The sequence below is a fragment of the Dipodomys merriami genome, unplaced genomic scaffold, assembly GCF_024711535.1.
Source record: "Dipodomys merriami isolate MVZ:Mamm:240054 unplaced genomic scaffold, mDipMer1.0.p SCAF_16, whole genome shotgun sequence".
Lineage (NCBI taxonomy): Eukaryota > Metazoa > Chordata > Mammalia > Rodentia > Heteromyidae > Dipodomys > Dipodomys merriami.
Window position 1 is genome coordinate 13,527,372 of NW_027202937.1, and position 27,085 is coordinate 13,554,456.

Below are 27,085 nucleotides of genomic sequence, written 5' to 3' on the forward strand. Positions count from 1 at the left end.
AGCGCATGCAGACCTCTGGAGTTCACAGCTATCTCAGTCGAGATGAACACCCAGAACTCTGTGCTCCCCTTGAGCTCAGGAATTTGAGGTTCTACATAACCCAAGGTACATCAGGGGACAAAACACCAAGAAAGTCCAGCAGTTGAAAACTGGATAGCATTAGGAACAGGTCATTGTGTGCTTGGTCAGGAAAGAAAAACCTAACAGTATATTTGATAATGAACTGAAAAAAGAAACTTAAAAGATATAACTGACCTTTAATAAGTCAAACTGCACAATACTGGTAAATGTGCATATAAGCAGTTAACTTTGTAAAATGCAAAGGGGTGATTACTGGAAAACATCTGGACATTTCAACAGCAGCAGGGAGGAGGTATAATTAGAACATGGCACAAAGAAAAGTTTCTGTAGTGAGTAACAATGGTTTTAGTTTGTTTTGTTTTGTTTGTTTTTTGCCAGTACTAGGGCTTAAACTCAGGGTCTGGGCACCGTGCCTGAGCTTTTTTGCTCAAGGCTATTACTCTACCACTTGAGCCACAGCTGCACTTGTGGCTTTTTGTTGTTCAATTGGAAATAAGAATCTCATGGACTTTCCTTCCTGGGCTGTCTTGGAACTGTGATCCCCAGAACTCAGCCTCCTGACTAGCTAGGATTACAGACATGACTTATCAACACCCAGCCAATAATGTTCTATTCCTTGACTCAAGTGATAATCATAAGATTATTCACCCAAACTAATCATACTCTTACCTATTTACTAGGTGCCACTTATATGTAATTTTGGAATAAATTTTGTATGAAGCCGTGTTGACTTAAATATGCCTCTACCATTTTCAGAATAAAGATTCAATGTTTGGAAGCTGTCACAAGCAATGCTTAAACTCAGTGTCAGTACAGAGGAGGCATTGATTAAGGAAAAAGGTCCCTTTGTGTGCACCTGGCTTGCCTGACACTGAGGTTATACAAAGTATCATGTAGAAGTATTCCATGGACTTTTCCATGAAAAATTCTCTTGTACAGGGCAGAAGTCTGTAATCGTGCCTTCTGAGGTCTATTTCAACTTTTAAATTTATTGGTTTCTTTTTGTTTGGTTGGTTTTTTTGTCGGTTGTGGGGCTTGAACTCTGGGCCTGGGTGCTGTCCCTCAGCTCTTCAGCTCTTCAGCTCAAGGCTAGTGCTGTACCACTTGAGCCACAGCATCACTTCCAGTTTTCTGGTAATTTATTAGAGATGAGTCTCACAGACTAGCAAAGTCTGCTGCCCAGGCTGGCTTTGAACCGCAATCCTCAGATCTCAGCCCCCTGAGTTGCTAGGATTACAGGCATGAGCCACCAGTGCCCAGCTGGTGTTTGTTTTTTTGCCAGTCCTGGGGCTTGAATTCTGGGCCTGGGCACTGTTGCTGAGCTTTGTTTTTGCTCAAGCCTAGCACTCTACCCCTTGAGCTACAGTACCACTTCCAGCTTTTTCTGAGTAATAGTTTATTGGAGATTCTTCTGAGTCTCATGGATTTTCCTTCCCTGGGCTGATTTTGAAACTTGACACTTGTATCTCAGCTTCCTGAGCAGCTAGGATTACAGGCCACTGGCATCCAGCTAAATGTGTCGATTTTAATTTGGAACACTCTCTCAACTTTAAGAGATCACAGATGCCCAATGTAATATAAAATCAAAGCCTTTAAACCATTTTCTGAGTTTATTGTGAATCTGAATCTGTAATATGCTTGTCCATATTTTTTTTCTTTTTTTTCTTTTTTTTTTTGCTTATGTGGTGCTGAGGAATCGAACCCAGGGCCTCAGGCATGCAAAGCAAGCGCTCTACCACTGAGCCACCTTCCCAGCCCACTTGTCCATATTTTTGCATACATAATGTTGCTTGTTGATTTAAGAAGCCATAGCCAAGGTGTGGTGGCTCATACCTGTAATCACAACTACTTAGAGGCAGAAGTAGGAGGATTGAATCCCAGGGCCAACACTGAGCAAAAATTTGAAAACCCATGTGAAAAACCATCACAGCAAAAAAGGAGGGTCAGGGCCATGGTCAAGTGGCAGAGTACATGACCAAGTCAAACTATAGCATCATAAAATGGGGGCGGGGCTGCACATGGGGGGGGGGGGGCGGGGAAGCCAGGCACTGGTAGCTCACACCTGTAATCCTAGCTAGTCAGGAGGCTGAGATCTGAGGATCGCATTTCAAAGCCAGCCCAGGCAGGAAAGTCCATGAGACTCTTTTTTTCTTTTTGGTCTCTCATGGGGCCTGAACTCTGGCCTGGCCGCTGTCCCTTGGCTCTTCAGTTCAAGGCTAGCACTCTACCACTTGAGCCACAGTGCCACTTCCAGCTTTTTCTGCTTATGTTTTACAAAGGAATCAAACCTAGGGCCTCATGCATACAAGGCAAGCACTCTACCACTGATCCACCTTCCAATCCTCACCGCCCCTCCCTCCCCCACCTCCTATGAGAGACTCATATCACCAATTAACCACCAGAAATCAGAAGTGGTGCTATGGTTCAGGTGGTAGAGTGCTCACCTTGAGCTGAAGAGCTGAGGGACATCACCCAGACCCAGACTTCAAGCCCCACAACCGACTGAAAAAATAAAAATAAAAATAGCATTCAGCCAATCAGCACTGGCTCAATCCTATAATCCTAGTTCCTCAGGAGACTGAGATCCTGTGGATTATAATTTGAAGTCAGTTTAGACAGAAAAAGTCAAGAGAGTCTAACTTTAAACCCTTAAAGATGTAGGCTGAAGTAGGCTGATGTAGGCTGGCTCAAATACTGTATCACTGGCTGAAGAAGTCAATGCCTCTGAGTTCAAAGAGCATTTTGGCCTTGGGCAAAATAAGCTTAGGGGCATTGATCAGGCCCTACAATTCAACCCTGCAATTAGCATACACACACACATACAGAGAGACAGAGAGGGAGAGACAGAGAGACAGACAGAGACAGATTCTTGATAAGCTTCACACAATCATGGTGAAATTAGTATAATACCAGAAAGGAAAAGGGACATATAGAATAATAATGATTGGGAGGAGGGTAGATAGAGTGTCTCTTTTTAGAACTAAATATAAACTCGTGCTTCCACAAATATTAACGTTCTCAATTTCCCATTGAAGAAATGAAATTCTTGTATTTATTTCATATAATAAGAACTTGATATTCAGACAGCTGAAATTACTTCCTAGGACAGGGAGGTTCCAAGCAGTGGAGCTGAGATTTGATACCAGGTACGTGGAGTCTAGAATCTGTACACTTAAGTATTGTACTGGACTTAAAAGATATATTACTGTGTGAGCACTCAATACTCCTTTGTTAAATTAAGTTTACAACCTCAAACTAAGAAACACTATAAACATACCTCACGTGAATGACCAGTGAAATTCTTTCTTTATCATTACAATATTTTCAAATTCTAACTCCCCTTTATTGAACACTGATTTAAGAAAATGCATTTTGCTATATACTGCCAAAAATGAAGTCATTATTCCATTCACTTACAGTTAATGTAAATATAGGCTAGATCAGAAGTTCATGCACAATCTATTTAATTATGTGATATAATATTCAGGATTCAATATTTGATGAGTCAAATATTGACTTTGGGAGTCAAAATATTATAATGATTTTATATTAAAAGATTCCAAAGCAACAAGAAGATACACTCATATAATTCCTAAATTCCAGAAGATGAACAATTCAGGGTTTATTAACTATTTTTTAATTAAATTACCTGCTTGGAAGCCAGGCACCAGTGGCTCAGGTCTGTAATCCTAGTTATTCAGGAGGTTTGATCTAAGGATCATGGTTCAAAGCCAGCCTGGACAGGAGAGGCCCTGAGACTCTTATCTCCAATAAACTACCAGAAAACTGGAAGTGGTGCTGTGGCTCACTCCGTAGAGCTCAAGCCCCATAACCGACAAAAACAAAAACAAAAAAATCTGCCTGGCATTCTGCAGAATGGCCAAGTGTATAGAAGTATATAAGTATATAGAAGTACATACATATATAGAAGTATGTAAGGATATAGAAGTATATAAATATATAGAAGCTCACAGTGTTTGTTGCCCTGGGCCCTCTCTTAAAATTATATACTTGGTTTCATCTTATTTTAAAAGTACAGAACCACGAGTGGCAATGCATATTAACCCTTCTCAATGATTCATAATATACTCTGAATGAGTTTACCATCATAATTTAGAGCCACTTTGGATATGAGTAGACACAGAGACACTATAAGTGCTGAACACCAAGCAAATGTTCCTAAGAGAGATGACTCAGAAAACATAGGCAAATAGTAAGTTTGGCATAGTCATGACAATGTCAGTGCCACACAGTTCTAAGGCAGACTGACACCAGGTTTGGTAACCATGACATTATCTCCTAGCCTATCATAAAGGGCCATGGAAACAACCAATGGAAGTTCCAGAACAGACTTCATCCTTCTGGGGTTTTCTGATCGACCTCACCTGGAGCGCATCATCTCCGTGGCTGTCTTCATCTTCTATCTGGTGACTCTGTTAGGAAACACAGCCATCATCCTGGTGTCTTATCTAGACGCCCAGCTCCACACCCCCATGTATTTCTTCTTGTCTAATTTGTCTGCTGTGGACCTCTGTTATACCACTAGCATCATCCCCCAGATGCTGGTAAATCTGTGGGGCCCAACAAAATCTATCACATACGGAGGCTGTGCACTCCAGTTCTTCTTCGCCCTTGATCTGGGAGCCACAGAATGTCTTCTCTTGGCTGTGATGGCCTATGACCGCTATGCTGCTGTGTGCCAGCCTCTCCACTACATGGTCATCATGCACCCTGGGCTTTGCCACAGGATGGTGCTGATCTCCTGGTTGGGGGGGTTGGGAAGTGCCTTAATTCTTTGCTCCTTGACATTGAAGTTGCCAAGATGTGGCCACCGTCTAGTGGATAATTTTTTCTGTGAGATGCCAGCATTGATCAAGATGGCTTGTGTCCATTCAAGAGTCATTGAGGTTTTCGTCTTTACTCTTGGAGTTATATTTCTTCTAGTACCTCTGTCACTGATTCTCATCTCCTACGGAGTCATCACTCAAGCTGTAATGAGGATCAAGTCAGCCAGCAGGTGGAGAAAGGTCCTGAACACCTGTGGCTCCCACCTCACAGTAGTGACTCTGTTCTATGGGACACTCATTTACATGTACATGAGGCCACAGAAAACCAAGTCCCAAGATGAAGGGAAGTTCTTCACTCTCTTTTACACAATCGTCACACCCAGCCTGAATCCTCTGATCTATACTTTAAGAAACAAAGATGTAAAGAGTGCTCTGAGCAGAGTACTGGGAATGGACAAGTGTTCCTCAAAAGTGTGAAGCAAATGGAAATCTCCTACCAGAGTGTAGGGAAACTAAAGAAATAATGGCCTTCCACAACAGAATCTGCACCGGTTATCTTAATTTATCAGCAATTTAACCAAGATTTTATTAAACTTTTAATAAATGAGAAGTACCAGGAAATGTGAGGCAGGTAGAGATCCATGATAATATACAATTCCTAGACATCAAAAACTAGTCAAACATCACTGTCAAATATGTAGCTACAAAATATGGTAGGTACAGAACCATAGATCTACAAAGTGTAACTTCTTTTTTCCCCATGCATTTTTTCCTTGCTGATATGAGAATGTGGAGAGCATCTAGCTTTGGCAATGCACGTGGGAACAATATGAAAAGCTTCCTTATTACTGTGGGGCACTCTGACCGCTGACATTCTGGGTCTCAGTTCTCCAGAAGGTAATTGTGGCCCATGGTTCTCCTTTATCACTATTAGCATTCAATTCATCAGCCCTCACTTAGACAGTAGAACTTAATAAAAACATAGTGTTTCTATTTGGGGCTTCCCCCCTTCCTGAATGTTCTCCAAATTTCTGATTCCAAAAGTGAGTTTTTATCAGTTTGCACAGGGGTTTCCATTGCTGCCTTTTATTCTTATGGACGCAAGGTGGCGCTGTTGGAAAAAATAAACAGTAGAAATGATTGTTCCAGATCTGCACAGGCCATGACGGTCCCAGAAGACTTTCCCTCCCTTGCCGTGGCAATTCTTTCAGTGGTCCTGGCGAACATGAAGTAACACTGGCCCTAGTTTTCAGGTCTTCGGATCTGAAAACCAGTCCCTTCCAGCAGAATGCTTGCAATCCAGGGACTGGCAGAATTGCTCCAATAGGGAGGTTCTGGTGGCCGTGACCCCATTGCCCTCTGCCTCCTAGAGATTCCCACACTTGTGGTCAGTGTTTTCATCCAACAGGAAACAAAAGCAAAGCAAAAGGCGTGGAGGGCGCACCGACTGCGCGCTCTCCTTCCCAAGACTAAAGGACACCTTTTCCCAGACTTCTGTATAGTGACCAGTACGACCTTCGGATACTTTTCTCTGGGACTGGGAGGAGAGAGCTAGGAAGACTAAAATAGCTTGTGAATGAATGAGCATTGAAATAAGAGGCGCCCTGGTCACTGACGTTCTGGATTTCCATTCTCCAAGCTCCCCTCTCCCCACGCCCCTTGACACTGAAACATCTGGGCTGCAGGACAAATTGTAGCCCGAAGACCCCATTTATCTCCAGTGTCTTCTCCCGGAATACCCTTTTCTGATGTCGTTAGCCTTACAATCACTTCGAGTGTCTCTTGGGTGAAGAAGCATTAGTAAATGGGAGAGGGGCCACTGCAATCCCAATCTTTCCTGAATGACTTCCCAGGATCTTTGGGGGGAGGAAAAGAAACAGGACAGGAGTCAATGTGGCAGCGCAGTAACAGCCACCATGACAGGTCTCTGATAAGGCAGGATCAGGGTGACAGAACATAGCATTGTCCTCCAAAGTTCTTGAACCTTCTGAAAGGCTAGAGACTACTCTGAGGCATCAGGAATTAGTGAGCCTGATGCAGTGAGGCAGTATTTTCCCTGTAGAAATACTTTCCAAAGCACTCTAGTGCCTGAAAAGCTGAAGGAGCCACACCTCCTGCTCCTAGTCTTAAATGTTTTGAAATTAGCTCAATAATCAACCATTGCTAAACATGCGGGCAAAATGGATGTCTACATCACCATTGACTGGACCTGATGATGCTTAAGTTCGAGTTGTTTGGACTCTATGAAGTTGAGACAGTGGGAATAAGACTGTTTATGTGATGGTTGTGGATTTTGAAAATGTTCACAGCTTCCCTCTGCTCCCTAGCAACAAGGGAGTTAGAGATTACTGTGTAGACCAACTGTGTCTCGTGTTCATGATTACAACCATGATTGATACCTTGTTTCCTGCACATACCTACAGTAACCTTTCCTGTACTGAACTAAATAGACTTGCTTCCAAGAGCCCAGGGTTCAAGAGCTGGTGAGCCTTGTACCCCATAGTCCCCACTTGCTTAACTCCTTGTCTTTTCCGTGTCTTCAGCTCCAATATCCAGACATGCTGTATCAGGTTGCTAGCAACAATCAGTCCTTGGGAAATCTGAGATTAGAGGAAGCCCCTCTTTCCAATTCCACCTAGCTCACTTCCTAAGTATTCTGGAGTGAGATCCACTTCTTAAAAAGTGATAAGAAGCCCCTGGAGAATTTTAAGGGCCATTATTTGACTTGCACTTCTTTTTATTATCTTACACTACACAGAGGGGAATTCCATTGTTCTATCTCTACACATCTATGTGTTCTGATCAATATGTCCCATTCACAATGTTCCACCCTTTTATCCAAAACAAGTTCAAATGGTTTCTTTATTCAACTTCCCTAGTTATGAACCTGACTTGCAGTTTTAAATACTACTATAGGCTCCTCTGAGGGTGTGTCTAGCGTCTACCCCATGGGAAGGCAATAATGACAAGACCTATATGGTAAGGAACAGATTCACAATAAATGTTAGCACTGACATCACTCACTGATATTCTCGATAAAAGGATGCAGACTCTCAGGTCAGGTGGTGGTATATATGCAGATATTTATTTTTCTCCTTCCCCGATATTCCTTCAGATGCCCGGCCAAATACAGAAATTCAGCACATGTGGCTTATTCACAATAAACATTCTGTGGCCACAGAGGTAAGATCAAAGCATTATTTGGACTTAGAATAATCCACCAATCCACCAATGACAAAGTTCCCTGATTGCGTGTTTATATTCTGTATATACCCTGAGATCATATACACAATAAATAATTTCCATAAATAAAGCACTGAGATAATACAATAAATAAATACCATAAAGCACTGTATATTAGAAGTTATTAAGGGCTCTGGGGCAAAGTAGGGTAAGTGTGAGTAAGAACATGCAGAGGACAAAGACACAATGGTAAATAATGATACATTCCCGCAGAGCAAGCAGTCATTGGCATCAACACTGAGCAGAAGTAGATGGGGAGGAGACTAGGAAAAAACAGTGGACTCTGTGGTTCGTTACTTTCTTACTGGGGGGATTTCTCCTCACTGTGTTTTCTTCTCTTATGCCCATTAGTTAAGGTCCGAGCTCACTCGGAAAGCTTTCCCACACTTCTTTTTGTCGGTCCTGGGGCTAACCTCTGGGCCTGGGTGCTGCCCTTCAGCTCTTCAGCTCAAGGCTAGCAATCTACCACTTGAGCCACAACATCACTTCCAGTTTTGTGGTGGTTTATTGGAGATAAGATTTTCCTGCCCGGGCTGGCTTTGAGCTGTGATCCTCTGATCTCAGCCTCCTGAGTAGCTAGGATTACAGGTGTGAGCCACCGGTGCCCAGCTTCCCACACTTTTCACACGTGTATGGTCTCTCCCCTGTGTGAAGTCTTCTATGTACATTAAGTCCTGAGCTTTGATGAAATGTCTTCCCAAATCTACTACATCCAAAGGGTTTTCATTATGGACTTTGTTGTGAGGCATCAGACCTGAGTTGTAACTGAAGGTTTTCTCACACTGCTAGCATTCATAGGGCTTCTCCCCATGTGGATTTGTCTGTGCTTCATCAGGTCTGACTTCCCTACAAAGGTTTTCCCACGCTGGTTACAACTATATGGCTTCTCCCAGGTGTGAATTATTTTGTTTGGTAAGGTCAGAGCTGCAGCTGCAAGCCTTCCCACACTGCGTGCACTGGTAGGGCTTTTCTCCTGTGTGAATTCTCTTGTGTTTGGTGAGATCTGAATTCCTGATATGGTTTATCTCTGCTGTGTTTTTGTTTGTTTGTGGGTCATGGATCCTGAACTCTGGGCCTGAGTGCCATCTCTCAGCAATTCAGCTTTGAGCCACAGCACCACTTGTAGCTTTTTCTGTTTATGTGGCACTAAGGAATCAATCCTAGAGCTTCATGCATGCGAGGCAAGCACTCTACCACTGAGCCACCTTCCCAGCCCATCTCTGGAGTGGAGTTTTTTATGCTGGGTCAGGGCAGAGCTCTGGCTAAAGGCCTTCCCACGCTCTTCACAGCTTCTCTCCTCCGTGATTCTTGATTCTTTTCTGCAGGACGAGGGTTGATGTCACCCTGGGGGCTTTCCCAAATTCAGCATTTTCACAAGGCCTCTCCTGACATTCATTTCCTCATGAGGAACAAGGCCTGGCTGCCAACACTGTACATGTTCACAGCCTGTGCTGCCTTCACAAACACTGTGCCCACTAGGAATTCTCTTGTACACTACATCACCTGAGCTCATGCTTGACCTTTCCCTTAAATCTTGACCCTTCAGTCCTGGCATGCCCCTCAGAATTTCTTTCTCTTTGTCATTTGCCTCCATAGAATGTGTATTCTTATTTTTTAATGATTCTCCTACAGAGTTTCCACGTTGATTCTTCTGGTACTTTTCAAGGTGACCCAGCTTGCTACCTCGTTTCCAAAAGTCATTTCAACTGATGGCTCACCCCTTGTCTTCATCCTAAGAAAGAAACAAGAATATAAAAGAAAAAGAATAAAAGAAAAGGGAGAAAAGTGGGGGGGGAACACTTTACTGAAGTTGGGGGAGGGGAGGGAAGATGCTGACAATGTGGAGAAAGAACACTGAGCTGGGAGTGGATTTCTCTAAGCCTAGCCAGGCACTGGTGGCTCATGCCTGTAATCCTAACTACTCAGGAGGCTGAGATCTGAGGATCAAGTGGTGAAACCAGCCCAGAAAAGGAAAGTCTATGAGACTCTTATCACCAATTAACCACCAGAAAACCAGAAGTGGACCTAAATAAACTAAATGAAGCTAAAAGAATAGATTGTATCTCCAAAGATCCCATTAGAGAGCTCAACAATATCTAATGCTAACATGTACTCCTACTGATTCAGACATAGGTGTCCTGGGATGGCATTCAAGGAGATACTTTCTAGTAGACCGGTAGACCTTTTGAAAAGGATACTGGATAACAGCAATAAAGATCTCATTGCACAAATTGACCATTGCTACCCTTGTGGGAAGTCTAAGGGTGGTGGGGTAAGAGTATGATAAAATGATGATTATAACTAAAGTGGTAAAAAAAAAAATAAAGTGAGCTGGGATGCAAAGGACTCATATGCTTTTGAGTGATTGCAGATTGTGGTTAATCATCTTTCTAAAAATTGCAAGTTCAATATTGTTACCTAAGAATGATTTATACATTGTGTCCTTATACTAGCAAGATAAAGAAGGAAGGCATAAGGTAGAAACTTCCATTCGAATCTTCATGCTCACCTGCACAGGAGCTTCCGGGAATCTCAGTTGCTTGTGGATCAGGAACATAGGACTCCCAAACCTGCTCCAGCTGGGAGATCACAGCAGGTTTTGAAAACTGGAATGTTCCTTGTAAGGAAGGTAAGAGGATGCAATTTCCCAAAGACTAAAACTCCTACAGAACATAGCTCTAAACATATCATCAGTAAGAAGTCAATAAATCAGCCTCTCAAAACAACAAATTCATGACATATCACAGGAAACCAAATCAGGGAACTAACTTTCTATCTCTGAAAGACACATTTTTAACAAGGCTTGTCTGTTTTTTTCTAATTAAGGTAATCATTTCTGATGGATTAAAAAAGTAAAGCAAAACCAAAGTGGGTGAAGGAAGCCCTTACCTAATAGAAGTAAATTCTCATAATTCTCAAGCATCACATTCCTATAGAGATCCCTCTGAGCTGGAATCAGACACATCCATTCCTTCTGGGTGAAATACACAGCTATGTCTTCAAACATCACCAGCTCCTGAAATAATAAAGACTTATTATCCTGGGAATCGTCTCATAGTGACTTCAATAAAAGAAATAAGGAGCTGCTCACTGGTGGCTCCCTCACCTACAATCCTAAGGCCTCAGGAGGCTGAGATCTGAGGATCGAGATTCAAAGCAAGCTCTGGGGAAGAAAAGGCCATGAGACTGTTAACTCCAATTAACTACCAAAAAGCTTGGAAGTGGAGCTGTGGCTCAAGTCGTAGTGCATGAGGCTTTAGCAAAAAAACTCAGGGACAGTGCTCCTGCCCTGAATTCAAGCCACAGGACCAGCACAACAATAAATAAATAAACAAGGAGATCTGGCTAAAGTGTTACAACATTATTAAAGGTTACGGAAAGGGTAGAGGGGAACAAAAGGGAAAACTATAAGGACATTAGGGGATACGCTAAAAGAGTTAAACCATTAAATAAAACTAAAGACTAAATATATAAACCTTAGAGTGGATTATCAAACACCACCCTGAGGGTGTAAATTATAACTGGTTTTCTTCAGGAAAAAGTATCACTATCCAGGAAGAGAGACTAAAGCCAAGCTTACCAGGGAATGGCTGACCCATAGTGCCTCTTCCTGTGCTCTGCCTTCATGGTGATTTTCACAAGCCAACACAGAGAGAGGCAGGGGAGGCAGATGCTGAGAGAGGAGAAAGTAATCAGTGTAGCCATTCTGGACCAGTTCTGCAAGGGATATTTCCCTTGAATCTATTAATCTTTTCCCAATATGTGCTGAAAACACAAACTATGGGACTGGGGGTCTAGCCCAGCTGAAGGGCTCCCGCCCAGTGCGCAGGCCCTGGGTTCAGTCCTCAGCCCTGGAAACACACACACACACACACACACACACACACACACACACACACACACACACACACACACACACACACACACACACACACACACACACACACACACACACACACACACACACACACACACACACACACACACACACACACAAACTATAATCACATAAACTAGAACCATCTGCTGTCAGCTCAGCTTGCTTCCCTGGTAACACTTGCCCCATTTCCCAATCTGTTAACAAGCTAAAACCCTCCTATGTGTTGTTTTGGAATGTAGGTGGTTGTGTGTGAGCATTTACTCTGAAAAGTCAGTATGCTGTACACTTATAACTCAGAGCTTCCCTTCTAATGTTTTATTGCCATCTGGGATACACTTCTCCCTCTTCTGCCTCATGACCAAAAAAAAAAAAAAAAAAAAAAGATCAGGAGAAAAAGAGAAAAGACTTCGTGAATGGAAGCCCTGCCACATCAATTTTAAAACTCAAAGAATAGAGCAAAGAGAAAAGAATAGTGCAGAGTAAAGAAAGTTAAATCCAAATTTTAGGACTAGGGCAGTAGCAAGATTAAAAGTATAAACCGGGCCGGGCACCGGTGGCTCACGCCTGTAATCCTAGCTACTCAGGAGGCTGAGATCTGAGTATCATGGTTCAAAGCTGGGGGGGGGGGAGGTTGAAAGTCCGTGACATTCTTAGCTCCAATTAACCACCAGAAAACTGGAAGTGGCGCTGTGGCTCAAGTGGTAGAGCACAAGCCTTGAGCTGAAGAACTCAGGGACAGAGCACAGGCCCAGAGTTCAAGCCCCACAACCAATCCAAAAACAAAAACATAAATCCGGGACACCAGACCACCTGGGCTTTATTATCCCCAATTAACCAGCTGTGCCAACAGGAATAAGCATATTCCCTTCTCACAGTGTAAGGTTGCTACCTAAAGATTGGGATAATACTAGAAAATACTTGACTGCGTCGTTTGAGAATTACATCGGCCTGTTCTAAATAGACATACTCAAGTTAGTTGTTTGCCAAGTAAAACTTTAATCATTTAATTTTCAAGGATGGTTTAAAGGATGAGGGGCAAATGAAGAAGGGGGAGGGGGGAAACAGAAGAAAAGAGGAAAGGAAAAAGGTGCCTGGCTGGAGGCACCACCCACATCCCATTCCACCTCACCTCTGCACCCCATGGCCCACCGAGCTCCCCACCAAGCCCACCTGCCCACCTGCCCTCCTGCCCACCTGCCCAGCGGCCTCAGCTCTTCAGCTTTGCCGCAGCATTTTCAGGTCCTGAGTTTTCAGAATTGAGGTCAAGGAAGCCAAAAGACATCTCCAGCCTAGGTCCAAGAAGCCCTGACCCCTCCCACATCTGAGAGACCCGAGCCACCCAGCACCGAGGACCGCTGGGCTCTCCCTGGTTTCCATGGTAACGGGCTTCAAGCCCTTCTAGGATGTGCAGATGATTCTTGTCTTTGGCCCTACCCTTTAGACCCTGAAAAACCGCTTGCTGTCTGAAATACACATAGCTCAGCTTAATTTGGGGCTGTTACCCCGTTTGGGGAAACAGACTGGCTTGAATAGAAAAATTTGTTTTCAGTGCACAATGAAAATAAAGAGGATGGAAACACTGGTTAACGTAAAAGTATGTTTGGGTAAATCCTTAACAAGCCACTGGAATTAGCCCAAAACAAATAATGTAAGTAAATGTATCCTAATTAGACTAGATTATTAAAATGGTTTAAAGAAAGTCCTTTACAGAGGAAGTTTAGCTTTCAAAATGTAGAAAAACTTGTTGAAATAGATAACTCACAATTTAACAACACCTAATGGATTGGTTGTTTTGGTCAAAGAGCATTAATGGATAAAACCATCAGAGGTAAGGTTGATGGGGGGGTGGGGACAAAAAACGTGTTTCCTGCTGCACAGAAAAGAAAAATGAAAGCCAATAGGTGGAACACATCCAGGCCCACACAGTTGACCTAACCTATTCAAGAACTTAATAATTTGATTAAAATATTAATTCAATAATTTATTTATATTGGGCAAGTGAAGAATGCAGTTCGCATCTGAACTAAAAGAAAATTAAGGTTAAATGAGTGAAGCTCTAGGTTCAATCCCAGAACTGGAGGGGGGGTGGGCAGGGAGAGAGAGAATGAGAGAGAGAACCATACTAATGTGCAAATTAAATATTGAATAAAGAGAAAATATTTGTCACCTCGGGTTTTGCCCTGGTGAGTCTGTCGGAAAGCTTAAGAGATTAACTGAAACAAGGTGTTGGATTGTTGCTTTAAAATACTGAAACAAGGAACACAGAGTAGATAAGTGCAGCGAGTTTGGCAAAGCTGTGTTTTCCATCTGAGGGGTAAGATCATGTGGGAAAGTGGGACGTGTATACGCTTCCCTGTCATAAAGGCCTCAACATTGGAGCAGGCTTAAAAATTCGCTAAGAGAATTTATTCCTTTTAATTCTTGAGGACGTAGATTTAGCTCAAAACTGTCCATTCCTGGCCAGCCTTCCCTCCAGAATAGTAAGAATCACTGTGACCACCTTCCTGCAAACCTGCATTCTTCCCACGCTCCCTGAACCCTGGCACAACCCCCTGGGAGCTGACCACCCCCACCGCCCCCCACCCCCCTTACCCCCCACCACCTCCCACCACCCCCCACCACCCCCCACCGCCGCGCCCCAGTCTGGTGCGTAACCAGAGAGTCGTGGCGGTTCCTAGAACGTCGCAGGAAGCGGCGGTTGGCGGACTCGGAAGTGGAGGTTCTTCAGTATTGGCTCTTCTCATTTCTGTGCAAAGTCCCTGAGAGAAGGTGTGCGCGGCATCCCGCGTGGGACTGCGTCTGCAGCTCGGGGTCGGGGGTAGGCAGGCGGCCCTGCGCTGCTACTTGGGTGGTGGGTGCAGGCGCCTGGCACCCCCTGCCCGCCTTCTGGACCCCTCCTCCCTGGGGCCCCCCTGTGGCTGGCGAGCACCTCGCGGTGCTCTGGCTCTGCATTTGAAAAGGAGTCCCTTCCACTCTGGGCTTCTCTCTCCCATTGTACCCACCCCCTCCCATTCTTGCTTCCTGGGGTCCCCTGACCCCTTTCCTTCAGCATCCGTTCATAGATTGATTCGCTCGCACCGGTCTTAATCCAGTGTTGACTAAGGCAGACACACATGTTTGGGGCGAGCAAAAGCGATCAAGACAAACCCGTTTGGTGGTAGTAGAGATTGTAGTATAGTCATATTTACATCTTCCGTTTGTCTTTCTTGGGCTCCCTGATCTCCCATAGATGATTCTTCCGTTCCTCTGCGGAGCTTTTCGCTGTCGTCTCATGCCTCGTTTCTCCAATTGTGCAGGAAAACCAAGATGTGAAAGCACAACTGACCTGATGTTACTGATAAACCTCAAGTCCAGGTCCATGTTTGACGTATCAAGCCAAATAGCACCGTCCCTGTGGGTCAGCAAGGACCTTTTGTCTGGCGCCACCAACACGAGCAGCCCAGAGAGAGGCTGCCAGCTACAGCAGGAGCCACACCGTTGCTTGTTTGATAGTTGGAGCTGAACAACAGGAACAAAGCAAGAGTGATCAAAGTGATCATCTTGTCACCTGGGTGAAAAGATGCAGCAGGTAAGAAGAGGAGAGTCTGTGGCACATCACAAGGAGGAAGACAAAATGAGTCCATGAATAAAAGTCATGGAGTGATGGTGGGCCTGGACTTGAGCTCTCTCCAGATACTGGTTTTCCTACTTGACTTGGTGATCGTTAAAGTTATATAGACAGTAGTTGGGTAAGTATATCAGGTATGGAACCCGATTTTCTCTCCATGTTCGGTATTTCTGGGAGGCATTTTCTGTGAGTCAGGTAGAGTCCCTCATTCTCTCTCCCCTTTTGGCATTTCTGGAAGAAAATTTGGGTTGGTTGCATCTTTCCAGTTAATCTCTTCACCATCAGGGAATTCACTCTGCATCTTGCAATAGGTCATGCTTTCAGAAGAGACACGAAGGCTATCAAGCAAGCTACTTTGGATAGCCACAGATACCCAGCTACTGGAGGATAAAGCTGAGACATACAGATGTCAAGACAGCTGAGATTAGAATAGGGACATAGAGGGCTCTTGAGGGTCAGAGAGAGAAAGAGGGAGAGAGAGATTACTTCTGGAAACCTTTTTGGAAACCCTTAAAATTTTAAATGATACAAGTTCTTGAGAAAAATAAAACTAAGTGGTAAAAGAGGGAATAAAGACTTTCCCATGAAGCACTGGGGAAAATGACAGAAGATGTACTAATGAGAGGCCAAGCTTTAGAAGTATTCTTGGTGGCATATGTGAAGAAGAAAGTGGTTAAGATTTGCATAAAAGGCATGGATAGAAGTGAGACCTAGCAGATGATATTTAGTAGTTGGGGAGTCAAAATCAGGAACAGGGACCAGGCATGGCTCAGGTGGCAGGGCATTTGCCTGGCCAGAATAAGTCCCTCAGTTCAAATGCCAGTATGGCCAGAGAAGCCCAGAAAAATCAGGCTTTTCTATCTTTTTGGTAGAAGACTAAGGACTCCCCAAAGTAGCCTTTTTTGTATATATTTCTAGGTATATAGTTGAGTCTTTCAGAAGAGAAATCTTGAAATGTCTACTACGTAACAGATCAAATGAATATCAATGGGATAGAACAAATTTATTATAAATTTAGAAGTAGAAAATAAACTTGAGGACTCATTGTGTTTCATTTTTTAAAATATATAAATATATGTTATGAATTGATTCTTCTCACCTTCATTCTCTTAACTCTTTGAAGTTTCCTATTTGCAAGACCAGAAAGTCAGCAGTTACCTAACATACACATATATTAATCTCGTCCAAGAAAATACTTGTATATCATTTGAACAAATAGTTTCATGTGTCATTATTTTACATGGAGCCTTTCTTTCAAGTTATTTGTAACTTGAGAGAGAACACAGACCTTTTAATTTCTTTAGCTTAAAAATGACTATGAGTGCTGGGGATGGAGTTGCATACAAATAATCCCAGGAAGAGAATTACTAGTTCAAGATTAACCAGGAATAGTAGCAAGTTCAAAGTGAGCCTCAGCTACATAATGAGACTCTGTCTGGAAAACAGTAATAATAATAATTAATGGTTAATAATAATAGAGACGGGCTGGGAAGTTGGCTTAATGGTAGAGCGCTTGCCTTGCATGCCTGAGGCCATGGATTCGATTCCTCAGCACCACATAAGCAAAAAAAAGAAAAAAGCCAGAAGTGGCGCTGTGGCTCAAGTGGTAGAGCGCTAGCCTTGAGCTGAAGAGCTGAGGGACAGCACCCAGGCCCAGAGTTCAGGCCCCACGACTGGACCCAAAATAATAATAATAATAATAATAATAGAGTCAGTTTAGTTCTAAATTAAAGTTTTGGTTAAACTCAAATGGTAGTTTAAGGATCCTGAGGACAAAGGTGACCCCAGAGTCTCACAGACCAATGACCTCAACATTGGGTGTTTTTTTGTTTTTTTGTTTTTTTTTATTGCTTGCTTGGTTGCTTGGTAACAAGGTTCTCAGTATCTAACCCATGATGGCCTTGAAGTTGCTATGTAGCGAAGACTGGCCTTGAACTCAAAATCCTCCTTCCTCAGTCTCCCAATTGTCTGTAGAACTACAGGCATATGAAGCTTTGCCAAGCTTCCTCTCCCCAAGTCTTTTTGAGGGAATGATTTCTATATTCCAGTATAGGAAGAATGATTATCTTAAAACTGAGAGTCAAATTTGGATATTTTTTTTCTGAATGTGTTTGTAGATAGGTTATTATACAACAAAAACTGTCCAGAGAAAAACATTTCGTAAGAGAGAAGAGACTCATGACCTTACAGTTGGCATGGCTGCCATGCCAGGGGTCTGATACTGAAAACGAAGATCAGAGAAGGAGTAGTGGATATTCTATAAGCAGTAGACTGAACCCATGGGTGAGAGCTGCAGATTCATCTGCATCTGTTAAAGAAATAAGAGCAGTTCTCATTAATGGCATTCTAAACTGACTCTTCACTCACTTTTCTTTCCTCAGCTCTACAAATTCCTCCATATCCTGCCTTAACTAAGGATAGAAGTCAAGGAAAGCTGCCAGGAGCAGATATGTTGAACCAGGACCAAGTGAGCTGAGGCCCTTGCATTTCTCCTGAAAATATATCACTGCCTCCTAAATATGAGCTTATTTTTACTTCATTCTCTGGCTGTATCACTCCCAAATGTCCCTCTTGTGAGGCACATTTTATTGGATGGCAAACCACTTATGGACAGTTTTATTTGTTGTTCATTTTCATTATCAAAATTCCAAATAGCCACCGATGTGTAGAGGCCTTTCACCTCTGTAAGCCTTCTCCTAAAGTACCTGCCCACTGCCTTTGTTTCCAGAGGAAGCTACGGGGCTTTCTCCAGGAACATATTGTTTCAGGAATCTATGACATTTGAGGATGTAGCTGTGAACTTCACTAACAAGGAGTGGCAGAGTCTGACCTACTCACAAAAGGATCTTTACAAAGATGTGATGTTGGAAATTTATGACAACATGATATTCCTTGGTAAGGTCCTCCCTTGCACTTGGTTTAGAGCTTTCTCCCTTCCTTTTATTAAAAAAAAAAGGCTATATTCTTGGTACACATGGGGTCTCCTATTGAAGGTCATAGCCCTCTTCATCATCAGGATCTTACCCAAAATTAGAGTTTTGAGTTGCCTTTGTTATAAAACCAAATAATTTTTTGAGTATCCTAGTTGTTTTTTTCACCTTCTATTTTCCTTGGGTTCTTTCTTCCTCAACCCTCCAAATTTCTCTTAAATGATATATCTTCAGCTCCTAGTTGAAATTGCTTTCTACCAACCTAAAACTTTCTGTACAGATATCCCATTTTCCTAAAAATAAGATGTGACTGTTCTTCTGGGCCTTCCTGAGTATGGCTTTTCTAAGAAAGTCCCTCAAACATGTCCTTCTACCTGTTTCCAGATCCCAGAATAAACCCTCTTCTCTACCTAAGTGGACCCTCCCCTCCTGTCTTCATATGCAAATGAGAGACTGAAGGTATTAAGAGAGTTCTGTGTGGTCCTACTCATTCTTTCTCCTTTTCTGCTATCAGGACTTCTGTTTCCTAAACCTCCTTTGATCTCCCATCTGGAGCAAAGACCCAAGCCTTGTAATCAGCATCCACAGGATGAGGAGTACCTGAGCTGTACCTGTCCAGGTAAGCGACAGAGAAGCTTCCAGTGCCCAACCATCTTCCATGGGACAGAATGATCATAGAATATATTTAGTGGTGGATCACCCATCCTGAATGTCCCAGGAAGGAAATCCATTAAGGAATACTTAGAGAAAAGAATCCAGTAACAATTATTGTGGCATTATCTAATTCGTATCATATTTACCCTCAAAAACAAAATCTCAGAAAAGTCTGCTCCCCTCTGACAGCTTCTCTATCACTCACCTGGATAGCCTACTTAGTATGGAGAAATAGTTGAAAAGTAATTAAAGTATTTAAAAATTTAAGATTCAACTTTAAGCATTTAAAATTCTATAAACTTCTCATTATTTCTATAATTATTTATGCACACTAGGGTCTGCACTCCGGGCTTCCCACTTCCTGCTAGCCCAGGCTAGACTCATGCTCACACTCCTCCTGGCTCAGCTTCCTGAGTGCTGGGATTAGAGGTGTGTGCCATCCTGTCCTGCTAACATGGACACATGTCTGCTGTGTGATTCTTCCCACAGGAGATTCAATGTCAGTGCAGTTTCCTTTCAAGCAGCCATTTTTGACTCTGTGTAGGCTATATTCCTTCCTCATCTTCTCATCTTCTCCTCTCTTTCCCCCTCTTCTCCTCACCTCTCATGTCCCTCTCTTGAGCACTTAAAACTGAGAACTAGTGGTGACAGAATGTTACATGGGGTGGGGGCAGAAAGGGAGGGAGGAAGAGTGAACAAATTCAATCACAGTATTCAATATACATGATATGGAAAATGTGGAGGAGGGAAGGCAAAGGAAGCTTGACATTGTCCAAAAGAGAATTGTACATATTACCTGAATTATGAAATGGGTAACTCCTTTGTATAATGCCTTAATAATAATAAAATTATAGATAGATAGATAGATAGATAGATTTTTTTGGGGGGGGGTCAGTCCTGGGGCTTGAACTCTGGGCCTGGGTGCTGTCTCTCAGCTCTTCAGCTCAAGGCTAACACTCTACCACTTCAGCCACAGCACCACTTCCAGTTTTCTGGTGGTTTATTGGTGATAAGAGTCTCATGGACCATGATCCTCAGATCTCCGCCTCCTTAGCTAGCTAAGATTACAGGCATGAGGCACTGGCACCTGGCTTAAAATTATATTTTTTAAAGTCATTTACTCATCACACAATATTGTATCACTTCTCCCTTCTCACTTATTATGTTACATTTTTTCTTTTCTCATGTAAGTGTCAACTGACAAGCCATGGCCTGAGAAGGAGAAGACAAGTTTAGAACAAGAGATTTTTGAAAACCAAAAAGTCTGCTGCGTAAAACATGACAAAAATCTTCTTAACATTATTGCTGAAGATCTTGCAGCTAGAGGGGTGTGTATACAAGATGACCAGCTAGAGAATCGAGGGGATGTGCCCAGAAGAGAGAAATTGAGAAAAGAAAGAGAAGGCTCTGGGGAATTAACCTTCAAGAAACAAAAAAACAAGAAGGTACTTAGGCACAACTTCAATCCAAACTCTAAATGTATTCCATATGATAACATCCATACAGCCCAAAAATGTCATGAATGTACCCACTGTGGCAAAAACTTCAGCTGGCATTCAGAGCTAATCCTCCATGAAAGAACGAATTCTGGTGAGAAACCTCACGTGTGTACAGAGTGTGGGAAAGCATTCAAGACCAGAAAGCAGTGTTCTCTGCACCAGATAATCCACACAGGGGAGAAACCCTTCGGCTGCACTCAGTGTGAGAAGGCCTTTAACAGCAGATCAGCTCTTTGTCGACATAAGAAAACCCACAGTGGGGAGAAGCCCCATGAGTGCCAGGATTGTGGGAAAGCCTTCAAGACCAGGAACCATCTCAGTATCCATCAGATGATCCACACTGGGAAGAAACCTTACACATGCAATGACTGCGGGAAGTCCTTCCAGTTCAAGCATGCTCTTACCATCCACAGCAGAATCCACACTGGAGAGAAGCCATACAAATGTGGGAAGTGTGGGAAGGCTTTCAGTGGGAGTTCAGATCTCACCAAACACTCAAGAATCCACACCGGCGAGCGACCTTATGAGTGTAACCAATGTGGGAAAGCCTTCTGTCGGAGCTCAGACCTAAGCAAACACAAACGAATCCACTCTCAGGAGAAACACTTTGGGTGCCCGCAGTGTGGAAAAGCCTTCCGTACGAAGGCAGAGCTCAGCCGACATAGCAAGATCCACAGCGAAGAGAAACCTTACAAGTGTGAGCAGTGTGGGAAAGCCTTTCGCCATAACAGTAAGCGCAGGGCTCATGAGCGGGAACACACAGGGGAAAAGCCCTATCCATGTGGGGATTGTGGGAAAACATTCCAGGACCGCCACTGCCTTGCCATCCATCAAAGGATCCACACTGGAGAGAAACCTTATAAGTGCTTGGAGTGTAGCAAAGCATTCAGCTGGAAGTCAAACTTGACCAATCATCGCAGAATCCACACTGGGGAAAAACCTTACAAATGTGAGGTGTGTGGAAAGGCCTTTCATCATAGTTCAGTGCTGAGGCAGCACCAAAGAATCCACACAGGCGAGAAGCCATACACCTGCGATGCATGTGGCACTGCGTTCCGCCAGTGCTCAGCGCTCATTGGACATAAGCGAGTTCATACCGGAGAGAAACCTTACAAGTGTAAGGAGTGTGGAAAAGCTTTCAGAGTGAGCTCAAGTCTTAGTGTACATAAGAAAAGAAAACATGGAGTTCAGAGAACACATGAGCTTGATCAGAGTGGAAAATCTCTCCAGTGATCATTTCCCCAGCCCTTCTCAGGAATCAGTGTTTTCACACACATGCCTGAGTATAATATTCTTTCCATTTTTCCTTCTACCTTTTAGACTGGTCCCTCTTCATATATTAGGTATTAAATGCTTTCTTGGCCCCGTCTTATTCAGCAAACACATTCACTTCCAATAGTTTATCAATCACTTGATAACAATAAATACTAGAGCTTCAGATGCCAATGGTAAGACCCAGTCTTCTGATACTTCTGCCTAGCTATAACTTGGTGACTCGTGTGTGTGTGTGTGTGTGTGTGTGTGTGTGTGTGTGTGTGTGTGTGTGTGTGTGTGTGTGTGTGTGTAAAATTGGTGTGTCCCTCTTCAAATTAGATAACTTGCTGGAACAGCCTACACTATTTCAGTTCAGGACTACACTATTTCTATTCACCAGGTTTGCTTTGTTTTTGTGCTGGTCCCAGGGCCTGAACTCAGGGCCCAAGTGCTGTCCCTGAGCTTTTTTGCTCAAGTCTTTAGTGCTCTAGCACTTGAGTCACAGCTCCATTGCCAGCTTTTTTGTTGTTAATTGGAGATAAGAGTCATGAACTGCCGGGCGCTGGTGGCTCTCGCCTGTAATCCTAGCTACTCAGGAGGCTGAGATCTGAGGATCGCGGTTCAAAGCCAGCCCAGGCAGGAAAGACCGTGAGACTCCTATCTCCAATAAAACCACCAGAAAACTGGAAGTGGTGCTGTAGCTCAAGTGGTAGAGCGCTCGCCTTGAGCTGAAGAGCTGAGGGACAGTGCCCAGGCCCAGAGTTCAAGCCCCACGACCGACAAAAAAAAAAGAGTCATGAACTTTCCTGCCCCAGCTGGTTTCAAACATCAATCCTCATATCTCAGCCTTCTGAGCAGCTAGCATTACAGATGTCAGCCACCACTGCCTGAAATTTATTTTAAGGATAATCTACATGGAAGAGATGAATGGAAAGTTCAGCAATCGGTACTCACAATTTTATACTTTCTCGGGGTGAATTTCCCTCCTAGAACTACAGGGATGGATATGAGAGAAAGTCTTGTAAAGATAAACTTACTAGTAAAGAGGAATTCATATCATGCAGGTAGATAGAGCAGTATTTGTAACTTAAGCAGGTTTCATGGTCCTTCATGTGTAAAGTATTGGTTGAGCAGTATACACTTATTACCTATCATTTCTAAATCTGCCCTTCCCCAATTCCCTTTTTTCTCTGAATTTCAGCAATTCTAACACAATATGGAGAACTTAGGTTTCAATGCTAATCAGTTGTTTTTTTAAGTTTATGCTGAACTATATCTTCAGATTCTCAGGGTTGAAACCCTAAATATAGGATGTGCATTGCCTCTCAGTGGTGTTAGAATCACAGGTGATGTCCAGGCCCATAGAACATTGAAAATTGGTTGTCCATCAGTGAAAACAGTGTAGAAACCCTTCACAACTTATACAGATACAAACCCATGGAAATAGATCTCAACCATCACTGGGCATCTATTAGTGACTGGACTATTTTATCATGCATGTGTTCTCTAGTTTCTTCACGCTTCTAAGTATGGGTCATCATTCAAGACCTACACACAACAATTTTGGAGGAGAACAACAATGCCCTGGAGCCCTAGGAGAACTGTGCTGAATTCTAAATTGCATAGGGCTCCTTTGTACTGTTTCCTCCCTAGTTGTAACTCTAGAACAGGTGGAAGAGACAGAAAGAGATCAGGGAAGGCTTTCAGGAGAAAGCAACTTCCAAGAACAAAAGATTTAGACAATAGGACACAGATGCCAAGTCCACAGATATTCCCACATGGGATGTGGATGCCAAGAAGTGCAGGTCTCCAAGCCGATTCAGTTACCAGAAAGGCAAGGCACTGCTTAAGTCTCTTCCAGTCCATGTAAGGAGGGCCACAAACATGAAATGAGCACACTAAGAAGAGGATGGGGGAAGGGCAGGCACCGATTTGGAGGAATTGGTAGGATCCACATTGAGGTAAGACTCCAGAGGTCTGACATTCATTCACAACGAGGAAGTATGTCCCATGAAAGCATTTTAGCTGCATTCCTTATCTGTTAGTATACACTGCCACCGCGTGTGGATCATATTTACCTCTCAAAAACCGTATTTATCTGATTCTTAGAAGAATACAGTCTCAGAAAGAGGGTGTGAGAAATGTTCAGGATAAAGCATGCCTTATAAAGCAGGACAGGAACTTTTCAGTGCTAAAAGTCCTGGCAGCGGTGGGATTCGAACCCACGCCCCCGAAGAGACTGGAGCCTTAATCCAGCGCCTTAGACCGCTCGGCCACGCTACCACCCCTGCAAGTCAGCTTGCTCCATACTTTCCCTATAGGCAACTGCAGCCTCTTTACACTCTTATTCTGGGTCCTAATTTTCACCCAAACAAAAGAAGTGCACAAAGAAACTCCTAAAACCTGGGACCTGCAAGCACAGACTGAAAGCCCCAAGTGGTAGTGCGGGCGGCTTGTCTGTGCTGCAGAGTTACGTCTCGTGGGAGCTGCAATTCTGTGACAGCTCAATTTTCCAGCTCACTCAAATACATCCCCAAGGTGGAGCACAAGGCCTAGGGCTATTCTTTTTTGAAACAGCAATTTGTCAAAATTCAGATCGTTTAAATCCTGTTGTAATACAAGGTGGTACATAAAGTTCTTCCCGAGCTTCTCTTCTTAATTCTTGTGGCAGTGCTCCTTCTAGAGTCAAAAGATTCCCTTCTGTCAAGGAAATCTAAACCCTTTAAGACTAAACGACTTTGCATAAAAGGCCTTTATGCAAATTGTGATAGAAGATTGCACAAAAGGAAGCTCAAAAGTTACTATTCGCGTTGCCGAAAATGCTATGAGTATCACTAGCCCAAAGCAAGGTGTAATTTGACCCAACTCCCACTGGGGACTAAGAAAAAAAAAATCTAATCTTTTGTGGCTCTTCAGCTTCTGTTGCTGACAGTCTTTCCAGTCAAATAGAAAATTAGTTGCTTTTACCAAATTCCAAACGGTATTTCCTATGGAAATTAATATAATGACTAACAAAAAAAATAGTGACTCCTCCCCAAGAAATAGTTACCCCTACTCTTCCTCAAGCTAAAGCCTCACTTTTCCCTGCCCCTCGGTACATCCTGAGCCAAGAGTCTCTAACTGCTGTGTGTAAAAGGGGGGGGGGGGGAGGGGATCTAGACAAACACATACTACATTTATTTATTCCCTTTGCTCCCATGCTCCCTTTTCCAACTAAACATCAGGATTTCAAAGATAGAATCATCGCGGCATTTTATGATGGCAGGAGAGGGGCAGGGGAGAGGAGAGGCAACAAACTTGATCACCTGGAGAACTTGCTAAAAATGTCTATGTACGGCACAAAGATTCTACACATCTCCTCTCCCTCTTTCTGTCCTTTCCCTCTCCATCTGCCCCACTCCCAACTGGAGTCTCCTGTCCTCTCAGGACTCTGCGCCTATTACCAGTTCTACATCTCTAAAGGAAGAGGGCCAGAGCTTCAGGGAGACTGCCGGCTTTGTAACTACTTGAACCTACAGGGACGCAGAACAAGCACACTCCCCTGCTAAGTATTCATCGGCTCAGTGCTTTGTCAACTTCATCTTGGTTCATCAAGGGCATCCATCCAGGGACTGATTTTTCTCTCCAGTGTTTGCATTTTTGTATGACAAACGAAGAGGAGGAAAAAGAAATCAAACAAACAGAAAAATGACAGTGTTTTGTTTGTTGAGAGAACTTGACTCAACAAGTGGGGGGGGGGGGTCAGGAATCCATTGAGACTATTCTGGAGAAACACTGACCCCTGCAGGACTGCGGGTGTCAGTTCAGTCTGTAGGCCCACAGGGGACCTCAGAACGGTCAGGAAGGGGACATGTTTATTACATTATTACAACTAAGTGTCCTGATAGAAATGCTGGGGTCATATAGCTAAGGAAGCCAACTTAGTGTAGTTCTAGAAGGGCCTGCTTGGAGGAATGCACTGAGGAAAGAAATAAGAGTAAAGGTTGGACTCAGAAAAGATAAGACTCCTAAAGTTAAAAGTAGACTTCTAATGTACTGGGCCGAAGCAGGACGGACCCCAAAACCAGACCACCTCTTTCCCTCTCCCCTAGATTCTCTCCTGAGGGAAAGACAGAGATTCCTGTAGGAGCTCCAGATAAAGGGAATGGAGAGAAGGGGAGGAGGAGGTTTCCCACAGCTGCAAATCATCATCATCATCATCATCATCATCATCTTCATCTTCATCATCATCATCAGGCTTGCCGAGGGGTAGACAAGGGGTCCGGCTTCGCCCAGATCCTAAGATTCCGAGAAATGAGAGGCTCAGCCGTGCTTCTTCAGAAAACACAGACGCAACTGGATTCGGGGAGGAACTTCCATGGGGACGGGTGGGATTCTGCGCCCAGCGACCCAGCGCGCGCGTGCGCCCGGGAGACCCCGGGGACCGCCTTTCCCGCCGGCTGTGCTGGAGCCGCCGCCGTCCCGCGCCAGACCAGCGGCTTTGCCTAAGAAGCGATCCGGAGCTGCTCTCCCGGATTCCTGGGGATCGACGCGTCCTCTCCTCTGCTTGGATTTCCCGACCGCACGGACGGAGGCATGCTCCGGTAGGCCCTTCCGTACCCGCCGGGGACTCGTCAGCATTTGTCATGCCCTGAACTCAGTTCTAGCCTTAAACCGGGAGCCATCGGGTCCTCAATCCGACCTCGAAGGAGCCGCGACCTTCTGATAGCTCGAGTGCAGAGCGTCTCTGAGAGGTCCCTCTAGCTGAATCCCGGGGGTGAACAGATCAGCCTTAAACACACGCACGCACACGCACACGCACGCACACGCACACGCACACGCACGCACACGCGTGCACGCTCCTTACATATCCAAAACAGTGCTGGGTAGCATTGGTTTCCACCACGTCGAAGACTCATTGCTGAGGTTTAAAAAAAAAAAAAAACAGTGGATGTGTTGCTTTCCCTGACCGGGAATCGAACCCGGGCCGCGGCGGTGAGAGCGCCGAATCCTAACCACTAGACCACCAGGGAAGGTGCTAAGGAGTTTCAGCAAAACCCATATAAGCTGAATCTTACATACAAATGGTTCTCTAAGTGCAGCGACGTTTTCCGTTCACGCCACGGACCCCCAGCTCCGAGCCAGCAACGACGCGACAAACGGTGGGAAGG

At 44.0% G+C, this 27,085-nt stretch overlaps 2 protein-coding genes and 2 non-coding genes across 9 annotated transcripts; 2 read left to right on the plus strand and 2 right to left on the minus strand.

The window, feature by feature from the left end:
* Nucleotides 1–4,400: 4,400 nt before the first annotated feature.
* LOC138827827 (putative olfactory receptor 2W6) lies at nucleotides 4,401–5,345 on the plus strand. The gene has a single exon (XM_070023441.1). It carries the CDS (start codon nucleotides 4,401–4,403, stop codon nucleotides 5,343–5,345), a length of 945 nt encoding a protein of 314 aa, XP_069879542.1.
* A 9,349-nt stretch (nucleotides 5,346–14,694) lies between these two features.
* Nucleotides 14,695–22,106, plus strand: Znf311 (zinc finger protein 311). Of its 6 annotated transcripts, none has more exons than XM_070024335.1 (6): nucleotides 14,695–14,760; nucleotides 15,288–15,719; nucleotides 17,980–18,065; nucleotides 18,367–18,493; nucleotides 19,043–19,147; nucleotides 20,374–22,106. In XM_070024335.1, the coding sequence occupies exons 3-6, from the start codon at nucleotides 18,048–18,050 to the stop codon at nucleotides 21,912–21,914; spliced, it is 1,791 nt and encodes a 596-aa protein (XP_069880436.1). In that variant the 5' UTR covers nucleotides 14,695–14,760; nucleotides 15,288–15,719; nucleotides 17,980–18,047; the 3' UTR covers nucleotides 21,915–22,106. The 6 variants fall into 6 exon arrangements, with proteins under 6 accessions (XP_069880436.1, XP_069880435.1, XP_069880439.1 ...); XM_070024334.1 differs by having other exon boundaries at nucleotides 14,749–14,809; XM_070024338.1 differs by having other exon boundaries at nucleotides 14,749–14,809; nucleotides 15,288–15,559; nucleotides 18,327–18,493.
* Nucleotides 22,107–24,136: 2,030 nt separating this feature from the next.
* Trnal-aag (transfer RNA leucine (anticodon AAG)) lies at nucleotides 24,137–24,218 on the minus strand. Its single transcript has one exon. It is a non-coding gene; the product is annotated as a tRNA-Leu (tRNA).
* A 2,657-nt stretch (nucleotides 24,219–26,875) lies between these two features.
* Trnae-cuc (transfer RNA glutamic acid (anticodon CUC)) lies at nucleotides 26,876–26,947 on the minus strand. Its single transcript has one exon. It is a non-coding gene; the product is annotated as a tRNA-Glu (tRNA).
* Between the last annotated feature and the right edge of the window lie 138 nt (nucleotides 26,948–27,085).

Bases quoted from the DNA above. Each gene is read 5' to 3' on its own strand.
- LOC138827827 (XM_070023441.1), top strand. From the start codon at position 4,401: ATGGAAACAACCAATGGAAGTTCCAGAACAGACTTCATCCTTCTGGGG.
- Znf311 (XM_070024335.1), top strand. The intron at 18,494-19,042 runs GTAAGGTCCTCC...TTCTGCTATCAG, and splicing joins TGACAACATGATATTCCTTG to GACTTCTGTTTCCTAAACCT. The intron at 19,148-20,373 runs GTAAGCGACAGA...TTCTCATGTAAG, and splicing joins CCTGAGCTGTACCTGTCCAG to TGTCAACTGACAAGCCATGG.